General features: G+C 25.8%; 1 protein-coding gene across 1 annotated transcript in view; it reads right to left on the bottom strand.

Annotated features, from left to right (window-relative positions):
- Positions 1 to 1,343: 1,343 nt before the first annotated feature.
- The window catches only part of LOC145844038 (large ribosomal subunit protein uL3m-like), a 30,836-nt gene continuing 20,933 nt past the window's right edge, over positions 1,344 to 11,246 (bottom strand). The window contains exons 6-8 of the mRNA XM_082951366.1: positions 10,569 to 10,755; positions 9,694 to 9,835; positions 1,344 to 1,889 (exon numbers count right to left, since the gene is read on the bottom strand). Of these exons, the coding sequence (XP_082807492.1) occupies positions 1,792 to 1,889; positions 9,694 to 9,835; positions 10,569 to 10,755 (427 nt within the window). The 3' untranslated portion in view covers positions 1,344 to 1,791. The remainder of the gene's footprint in view (positions 1,890 to 9,693; positions 9,836 to 10,568; positions 10,756 to 11,246) is intronic.

Below are 11,246 nucleotides of genomic sequence, written 5' to 3'. Positions count from 1 at the left end.
CTGAAGCTATGCAAAATATCGCAAGGTCATTTAAAGGGATTTTTAGTCATACAAAATTTAGGCAACCTAGGGATTTAAAAACTAAATTTTAAAAAAAGGTCATCTAAACTTAAATGAGTATTTAATAAGTTTGAAAAGACTTTCAAACTTTTGTTTTAGTTCATAAAACCAATAGTTTTTCTCTTTATTTGTAAAATTTTTAGCTCTTAGCCTAATAAACCTCAAAAAATCTAGTTTTAGTTCTCAAAAGTCTAACTTTTAGTAACACATGTTTATCATTTAGTTTTTGGCTTAGAAACAGTAAAAAAAAACTTTATAAATATATATAGAGAGAAATAACTATTGATTAACTTAATAAATTAAATCTTTCACACGGAGCCCACCTTAGGGTTTTTAATAAAAAGGTTTATTTCAAGATGTAAAACTTGAAGTACTCGAGTTTCGTGCTTATGCACTCATGAACAATATATATATATATATACTCTAATTATTAATACAATAAAGGACACTTCTAAATTATACCACTTGGAGATTTATTTTGACAAATTTAAAAGCTACCTGCTATTTTTTAAAGAATAAGTTTTTTAATTGATAAATACCTAATTCTAGTTCAGCGCGACTTAGGTCTACTGTGCTGATTATTTATATTATAGGTTGACAAATTGCGGCTGCAAACGTTTTGATGTGGTAAAATCTGACAATTATGCCCTTAATTTAATAATTTATAATTGTTGTATTTTTGTTTTTTATATATTTTTTTTTGTTTCAATTAATTGTACATAACTTGTTATTTTGTAAATTTTAATAAATTAAGTATTAATAATTGGAAACTGTATAGAAATAAAGATTTTAAAAAAAGTTTTGCGGAATAAACACAAATCTAATCCAAGATAAGGTACAAACGATATAACCTACAAAAAATTGACAGGTTATCTAGATTTTTTGCTAATAGTAAAGAAAGTTTTAAGTCTATGCATAACAGGAGTTTAAACTTTATTGTAATAGCGACTTTTAAAGGATCTCGACAGGAATTATACAGCTTTTAGAAACGTATATAATATGATGTTTAAATAATACTAGGACTACTCAATTCGTATCAAATTTGATTTATAAGTTCTAAAACTACCCATGGAAAATATTTCATAAACAGTTATTCAGATGTAAAAAGAAATGCTACTACTTATACATATTTTACAAATAGTATGTTAAAAAAATGTGTATATACTTTTACAAAAGTAAATTATATTCTTTTATCCATAAAAATAATACATTTCAAGTACAATTTTAAACAAAACAAAAAAGTGATTTAACTTAAAAAACAAATCAGTTATTTTTGAGTAATTAAGTTTTATTAAATCTATTCAGAAACGTTATAACTCTATGAGAAAATTATAATTATGAAAAATAAAAATTATTACTTTTTATTTAAACTGAAGCACTAAAGTGAATATAACTTTTAATTTTAAAGACAACGGTATTAAGTGCCTATTATTATTTATAAAATTTAATACATTAAATGGAATTTACATATAAAAGCTGATATATAAAAAAGAAATTTGTCTAAATTATTAGCAAAAAGTATAATAAAGAACAATCAAAATTAACATTGTTATTGTAATTTAGTGTATGCGCCAAAAAATACAAAAAACATGTTTATGTCGAAACAAGTTAAAACGAATTTTCTAAAAACTATTGATCTAAATAAATTATTTTAAATCAAACATACATTCAGTAAGTTTCTAAAAGGTAAATTTGTCGACTTTTTAACATTAGCTTATTAATAATTAATTGTTAATATTCGATAGAAGGTTGATCAAACCTAAATACACTTTTATGATAAATATCTTCAGCTAACGGTTCTTCTCCAGCAATGTATTTTGGAAATGGTCCTACAAAAAATGTTTAAAAAGCAAATTAACTAATAACTTGTTTTTTTTTGGACAAAGACATTTAACTATTTATTATGTTAATATCATATCTTTATACTTTTCATAAATTAAAGTTTTTGACCAAGATATTTAAAAATACTGCTAATAAAAAACCCTTTATTATTGATAAATTTGAGCAATTTATCATTAGCAAAATAAAATCTACTTAATGTATTTTGCGTTTTATAATAAGGTACATCAATTAGTTGAATTCATAAATTTCATAACGATTTCGTAAATTTTTAAACAAAAATAAAGATAAAGCAAAAATGATTGAAAGTACTTACAGCACTAATAGACAATAATAAAAAAAAAATACTTTTTATATTTTTTTTATATTACAAAACTTGTAAAAATTGAAGAAAAAAATTACAGTTGGTATAAAAACTAAAAAATGTCACATAAATTTAAATGTAAAATTGCCTAAAAGCATTTAAAAAATGTAAATTAGTCTTTGTTAATCTAAAACTGGGTTTCCAAATAGGAGGCTGCTTTGGCTATTAGGAAAAAAACATAAGCGTAACTTACTAGTAAAGGAGCAATATCTAACAAAGCGGGGGAATTATTAAACTGAGGTTAGTAAACCTTAATCTAAAACTTCAAATTTGCGAGGTGCAACAATTTTTCGAGCGTAAAAAACTATTTAATAACAGCACAAAAAATTAATTTCCTAGCTGTTAGCGAATTTGAGCTAAGAACATTTGAAATTTTTTATCAGAATTTTAATAATGTTAACTTAAATCTTTTATTTTTCACAATTTATTTTTTTACAATTTTATCTAGGCTATAACCTTTTTTTTGTAACAAGCTTATTTTCAAGATGTCACAGTCAAATTTGGCAAGTTTATTTGGTTTATTATGGGAGAAATAAAATACTTTCACGAAAAAAGAATATAGGAAATATATCTTTTGGAAAGTAATGAAATGCAACCTCCTAGTTTGCAAAGTTACATGACGATTCCAATTTGGACAATACAAATTTTGACAAATACAAATTCATAAAAGTTTGTTTTAAAGGCCACAACTCAAAAAGTGATAAATATTTGAAAACAAAAAGAGTATGTAGGTCTAATTATTACCTACAAACACGTTTTTTGTTTTTGAAAAAAAATCAGAAAAGAACAAAAAAATAACAAAAACAATGTTAACCGTATCTGTAAATTATTTAAAAACTTTTAAGAAAATAACTATTGTAATTAGACCTACATACGCATTTTTTTAATGTATATTACTTTTTAGTTGTAGCCCTTAAATTTTCTTTTAAGAACTTGAATTGTCCAAATTTGAATAGTCGTGCACCCAGTTTGCAAGTGCATTTAGTATTGATTGAAAGTCGGATTTAAAAATAATTGCTCAAAATAAATCAACTAAATAGGACTAATGAAAAAATTAATAAATAAGGGTAAAATTTTTTTAGAGAGTTATTTATTACATGTCACACTTACTTTTACACAGTAGTTTTTAGTTAAACAAATTTAGTCTTATTTTCAGTTATAGTGACTACCTTTAGTATATTCTATAAATTTACTAACATAGTTTTTTTTTCCATTTATATAAGTATTTTCAACCTAAAACTAACTGATCAATTTAATTTTAGTCAACTTTAGATTTTATAATTTAATGTTCAGAGAATATTTTATTATTTATTGTTGATAAGATGAGATTTACACAGAGTATATACTAACTTTAATACGGTGTTTCACCAGTTACTTCAAATTTATACATAAGTTATTGCAGACTGACAATTTACTTCTAAGTACTGCTTTCTTATAAATTAAACAGAATAAAACTAAAAGCTGACAAAAGAGACAAAGTACTACCAGACAGTAAACTTGAAGCTATCAAAGTTACTTACTACAAAGTGAAAGTTTATTATGAATAGTCTGGAAAATAGGGAGAAAAGTGGAATGATAGTTGAACTAAAAGACTATCACCAATATGTTGTCAAGATTGATGGATCAGGTCGCTTAACTGTACGCAATCGCAAGTTTCTGATAAAATTTAATCCTCCTGGTTGCCAATCTCGAAGTAGTATCCCTTATCTGAGAAAAGCAAACATACCACTGTAGAAGTTCATCTTTACTGGTAAATTAAAAAAAAAAAAATTCAAGAAGAGTTTTGATGTTCTGTGTTCCCAGAAGAAAGTTTCTATTTGAATAAGCATTGTGTAATTTCCCTCTTTACTTTCTTCAAAATTGATGTTGAACTGGAATGGCTCGGATTTGCTTTGATCTATATTTTCTTGACTTATATTTTCTACAGAAAAGCAAACAGACCACCAAAGTTTTCTTGCAGACAACAATGTATCCGGGATGAGTGTTTGAAGTTATTGGATTATTTCCAGAGTTTCCATATAAGACTTTATGATGCTTTTCATAAGCTTCGTGACACCGATGTTGCCGATATTCATTTATTGTCAAGTTAAAATTATCACTGTTAAATAATGTTTTATGATCTAATTGATGAATTTCAGTCCAATACCGACATCATAAAGTTTGTAGTTGACTTTGCAGCAGACTTGTCTTAAAGCCGTCTGTTCAAAGTGATCTCGGATGAGGACGCAGAGATTGACTTTCAAAAAGTCGAACTGTTGGTTAGTATCGAGTATTTGGAAAATGTGAGTAGCAGTATTTTTTCAGTGTTTACTGGTATCAGTAATGCACCTTCTACTTTGTTTTAAGTTGAAAATATGATAGAGATGCTTATCAGCGAATTGAGTGAAGTTTCAAGGTGGTTAGATGTATGGCGTGTGGATCCGTTCTTCAAAGCTGAAAAGTTCAAATCGGTGAAGCAATTAAGTTTTTAAATGCTCGTACTCAGCAATTGAGTGAAGAAAAGTAAAAATTAAGTCTCAATTTTTTTGTTACAGTTTGTTTGTTTAAAATGTATTTGTTTTAACATTTTTGTTTAAGGGCATAGGGGGGTAAACACCCTTTTTTGGTTTTTGATCTTATTTTATATAGTTTTTACTAAGCTACAAAATGCTTTTTACAGATTTTAAAAATTCAAAATAATTTTTGAGATATAGCCGGTCAAAGTTGGAGGCAACAATAGGTTCCTTATGGGAGGCACAAACTAAAACGGCAAATAACTAGAAATGACTAAAAATCCATCTTCTTTTACGTTTTTTGAGATAACTACCTCAAATTTTCAGAAAATTTTCCTTGCAATATTTAAAAAATTCTGTAGGAACAGAATGTAAAAAAATAAAAAAATAAAAATTTTATAACAAAAAAACAAAAAAAAAACTGTTTTTTTGTTTGTTTTTTATATTAAATTTTTATTTTATAATTTATTAAAAATTCCTTCCGACAGAATTTTCTAAATATATCAAGGAACATGTCCTGAAAATTTGAGGTAGTTATCTCGAAAAACGTAGGAGAAGATAGATTTCTAGTGAAATAGTCTATTTTTGCTGTTTTAGTTTGCGCCTCCCATAAGGAACCTACTGTTGCCTCCGACTTTGACCGGCTATATCTAAAATAATAATTTGAATTTTTCAAATCTGTAAAAAGCATTTTGTAGCTTAGTAAAAACTATATAAAATAAGATCAAAAACTAAAAAAGGGTGTTTACCCCCCCTATGCCCTTAATAGTAAACTAAGTTTTAATTGTAACTTTTCAATGTTTTTTGTCTTTTTGAATTTAATTTCGTTGATTTTTAGAACTGAAAACTGTGTTTAAGTTGTTACAAGTTGATTTGAAATAATTTTATTTCGCTAGGTAAATGTTTCGTTTTATCTCCTTTGTAGATAAAATCTGGTGGGAGATGTGTAAGTATTTTCCTAGTTTTAATTATGTTTTGTTTTACAGACTTTATCATTCTTGTAATTAGTTTGTAAATAAATTTAACCAAGAAAGATATGTATTTAACAAGTTCTCAAAAAAAATAGGAAGAATGTGCTAAACTTAAGCAGAGTTCAAGAACCAAACTAGTGTGAAAAAAATTCATCAATTTACTTTACTCTTCTTTTTTATATAAACATAAACTCACAACAAACCTTTACGTTTAATGTACTTTTTTAAAAGCCACAACTCTAAATTATGTTTTAAAGTATTTTTGTACATAAAGACAATAAATTCTAAAAATAATTGTAAGCTGGAAATTGAAAATATAAGAAAATGACTCCTCCCGATAGATATTATCTTAAATAAGATAGAAATATAAATACATAACTAAACATATTTTTATTTTGAAAACAATGTTGTCAATGATATACAACTACTTCAAAAAACTAATACTTTTAGTCTTTTGTTAAAACTATTGTATCAAACTACATGTAGTTAAACATTATAATAGTTTTAAAAATTATTTTAATTGGAAATCAAGAACTTAACAACTTTTATATATGATAATGAATGAGTTACATGATTAAATAGTTATCATGATTAATGAATGAGTTTTGAAAAAATGACTGAGTTACAACTACGCTGCTTTTACAACGTGCAGCTAAATATATGATATACCTAAAGTACAGATACTTATTTACTTATCCGGACATGTTGGGCAAAATTTTTCTGTAAACATATCCGGATAACCAAAAAAAGTACAAAAAATCAATTTTTTCATATAATACTATAACTGCCCCATATATTGCGATGCATAATAAAAGTGTTATAATAAATACATAGTAATTGTGAGTAATACATAATAAAATGATAAATAATAAAAGCTAAATTCTAGATTAATTAATTCCTTTTTTTAAAGTAGAAAAACATCAGACTTACTAGCCCTCTGCAACGATATACGTTGTTTTAGGGTCAAGCAAGTAAAATTTATCATTTGTAATCCCAAATGCCCTAACTATTAACTTTGAAAAAAGATAAATTTTTGTTTGATAGAAAATATAAATAAAAAAAATAATTGATTAGATTAAACATTTCTAGCCTGAATTACTTTACATTCTTACAGATTAATGATAACTAAGCTAGTTTTGAACAAAGATAGAATGTAATCTTTCGTAGTATTATTACGTCATAATAATGAACTAAATTGTAGAACTTATAAAACCACTTTAAATTTTCTTACATAAGAGCTTAAATATTTGTATCATAGAAAAAGTTAGAGTTTATATTGAAAATTTTTAGAATATTTTTCTGAATGAAACTGTCCGGATAAGTGAGTGTCCGGATAAGTGAAGTTCGGATAAGTGAATAAGAACTGCACATCTTTAGTAATAAAAGTTTCAATTTTTCTTTGTTACACAGGATCGGACTTAGCTTTTCATAGATTATTTCTTACTTTGTATCATTTTAATTATTATTAAAGATACTTCTTGATTTCTAAACTATATATACAAACATGGAATTTGAGAACATTTTTAACTACTTGTATTTGGTTAATGTAAATACATTACTTAGAAAAATTAAAAAAAACTTGTTAGTAGTTTCGAATATAAATACAAGTTTTTTAGATATTCTCTTGATAAATTAATAAAACGGTGTTTCATAAACTACCTAAACTATAGAAAAACTTACTGCTTAGTTACCTAAAACTTAAGATGTTTTAGATGTGTAAAAATGTAACTGTTCAACTATTTTTAAAACTAAATAAAAATTATTTTTTAGTGTAAAAAATAACCATTGAGTTACCAAGCTAGACTAATTAATTATTAATGGTTTTTTTGATGCAATAAAAAAAGAATTTAAACATGATTTCTTAACTGTCCAGACAAGACGATTCAAGATATCTAACTGGTGTACGACTCAATAACCGAAACGTTTTACGTTCACAAGGTCCTTAGACCAAACTTTTTGTCGGTTAATAAACTTTTTTATAGCGCGTTGCTAAGTTATAAAATAAGTTAATAATAGGTAAGATTTATCTACTTCTAAATTACTAGTGTTCTAAAAAACAAATTAGCCTCTCTTAGTCTGTCTAAAATTTAATTAGAAAACCAAATTATAATCAATTAAACTAATATGATTGTTAAAAATATAAATAAAACAAAGCGAAAAAGTTTTTAGTGTAAGATTTTTTTTATGTCAAATGTTATAAAGTTAAATTAAAATGTAAAATGTTCAAAAATTAAAATTAATCGTCTGCTAAAAGATATCTTAGTGAAGCAAGTTCACTGGAATATAATAAGAAATTTTCACAGTACTTTCTTTATTAAACTAACATATGATTCTGCTTGGTAACAAGTTAACACACAGAAACATATGTTAAATTAATAAAGAAAGAGTACTATGAAAACGTGTTACTAAATTAAAATATATAAAGCTTTACTTGATTTTGCTTTGTCAAAATAAGTTTTTTTTTTTAGGTTAACCACTTTTCGAGGCAAAAAGCCAGCTTGAGCGAACTAAAACTAGTATGAGTTATATCAGGCTAGCATGACTTGGCCTAAGTTTATGAAAAAGCTGAAAACAAGTAGTATGAGTCAACAACTGAAAAAAGTTAATCAATTCTAAATATTATTAACATAAGTAAGAAACTGTGTAAAGTAGTATAAAAAGATTGAAAAGATACTGTAAAGCTACTTAAAATGTGTTTTTTAATAAACATTTTTTGGTGATGACAAAATTTTTTAATCTATATGATAAATGTTTTGAGTCAAACCGAAATTTTACTACTGAACATATTAAAATTCTTAAAAATTCCAGGTTTTTTGTTCAAAATTCCAGGTTTTACCAAGATGTTTTCAAAATTTCTTAAATTCCAGGTTTTTTTTGCCTAAATTGTCAAATTCCAGGTTTTTCCAGAATTTCAGGTAAAGTGGCATCCCTGAACTTAGCACAAATTTTAAGAACAAAAAACATTTTAAGTGATTAAAACTAGTCAGACTTTTGCAAAAAAAAGTTAAAACTAGTCTGAGTCAGCTTGAGTTTTTTTTAAATATTTAAACTCTTAACTTTTCAGAAACTTCAAACTAGGTTGAGTTATCCTGATTAGTCTTATTGTGTGGCAACCTTATGTTATAGTCTTAAAACAAAGTTTAGACCAATTGTTTCAAAAAATAAACATAGTGCTTTCCTGGTTTTGTAAAATCTCTATACCGTGGTTGGAAGAGTTTTACAAGTATCAGGCAAGTTTTACTAATGAAGCTTTTTTCCAACTGTATTTGTTAGGAAAGTATTTTGTGGTCTGCTTTAATTTAAAATAAATTCATTTAAAATATATAAACACTTTAGAAGCAAATTATGTTATATAATCACTAAATAAGCAATACTATTTACTCATAATGAATAATGAGCACTTTAAAAATAATTATTTTTTTTAATTAACTAGTTAGTTTCACATAAGTTTTCTTAAAGCTAAAAATATGTCACGGGTTAAAGATATCTGCTTGTCGGGCCGTAGCTTACCGACTCCTGCTCTATATATACATAGAAAGAAAATTCAGAAAGGAAATTATATTAAAGCTCTAATAATATGAACATCATTATATTTTCTTATCAAGGAAAATTTTTCGTTTTTAGCTTACTTCTAGTTTATTGCCATTAATTTCCTTTACCAACTCGCTAACTATATTACAGGCAATCAATAAATGTTACATCAACTATTTTACATGTAATGATGAGTAGAGGTCAACATTGCTCACTTAGAAGTGTTCAAAGTCTTCAGAAAAAATTATAAACTTTTTCTAGAAATAGAACTGTTTAGTTTGTAAAATAATAGATAAGCACTCTATATTTTCTATAACTAATCTATCAGAACCTCTTTTTTTAATTAAGCAAAACTGTTTTTTTAAATGGTGGAGTTAACAAAATGTAATATAACAAAAGTTACAAAGCTGACTAAAGAATTAAAATAAAAAGTTACCACTAAATAATTGTTGTTGCTCATCATTTTGAGGAAAATATTTTGTTAGACTAGAATCTTGTATCTTAACAAATTGATTGACATGGCCCGAAAATCTTCCTTTTAAGTACAATACATTATGTTTAGTATTCATCCGAAGCACCTATAGCATATATTGAAATTATCAACAAAGTTGCTTGTTAATTTTATAAAAGCTAATTAAAATTAGTAACACTTGAACAATAAACAACGTACAACAGCACAAACTTTTAATGTACTAATTATAATTAATTAACCATTAAAACAAAAATTAATATAATATAATTTTAATCAAAGCTATATAATAATTTTAATCAAAGCTATATAGTTTTAAGCTATAAAAAGTTTGATTAGTCAAAAGGTAGTCTGAATTTATAAGTGCAGGTGGAAACAATAAGTATCTTTTGCGTAATTTTATTTTTAGGTACACTAACTTATATCCCAGTTACATTTTCTTTTAAATAAGTTTTACGTTCAAACACAGCCGACTATACCGTATTCTGTGAGTGTAGAATTAAACTGTAAATGAGCAAGTTTAGTGTGTAAACATCTGCAACTGTATGGTATTAATTTATAAGTAAAATAACGCTAGTATGCAACGCTTTATCTAAATCTGTTTAAAAAATCTGATGTACAAAACTTAGTCCTATTCGAATTATGAGCTCTTGGAAAAAAAAAAAAAATTTGTCTGTTTAACATAAGTTGTTTTCGAGCTAAAAATATGTTGGAGTCACGAATTTTGTCGAGCCGTAGTTTGCCTACTCCTACTTGATACAAAAACTTCGTTAATGTGGACAGTTTTTTATATTAAACAAAGTTTCTAGTGCTTATTGTAAATACCTACAAACTAAAGAAACCTGCAATCCTCTAATGCATTTATAATTTCCTCCCACTTGCCCGGGCATCTTTGTTCCTTTCGGAACACGACCACTTCTATTGGCAACAGATCCAATTCTTCTGTGAGCTTTTTGGTTGCCTCTTTTGTCTGATGTACCACCTCTTACATGGAATCTTGACATAACTCCTTGTGTTCCGTAACCTACACTATAATTTAGTTATGACTATAAGAATCTTCTTTTTCACAGGGCTGTCATTATTATAAAAGACAACGAATCTAACTTTAAGGCAACATACCAAACTGGTTTTTACTCAATAATCAATATATTAACAAATGTTATAATTATTTAGTAGTTTATTAAAGTTTAAACTATAATACATATATATAATTTTATATTAGCTTGTTAAGTATGCAAATATGTAAAACTAAAGTTTAAAATTAACATAAAACTAATTATATGTATATAAGCTTTCTGTTATTTTCAACTTAAGTTTTACGTATTTTTTATAATTTCTAATTAGTGATATTTTCTATCTGCATCATTTTAAAATCAGTCATTTTAAAGTTTTTATTATTGTAGACATAACAACTTAATTAATATAACACACCAACACACTCGTAAAGATAAGAGATTGTTTATTTCAATAAACCTTAAAGTATTTTATGGTCGCTTAACTGTGGTTTTTGAGAATTTTAG

This window comes from Thalia democratica, chromosome 9 (assembly GCF_965202585.1).
Source record: "Thalia democratica chromosome 9, ktThaDemo2.hap1.1, whole genome shotgun sequence".
Taxonomy (NCBI): domain Eukaryota; kingdom Metazoa; phylum Chordata; class Thaliacea; order Salpida; family Salpidae; genus Thalia; species Thalia democratica.
This window is presented reverse-complemented; position numbering and strand designations above follow the sequence as displayed.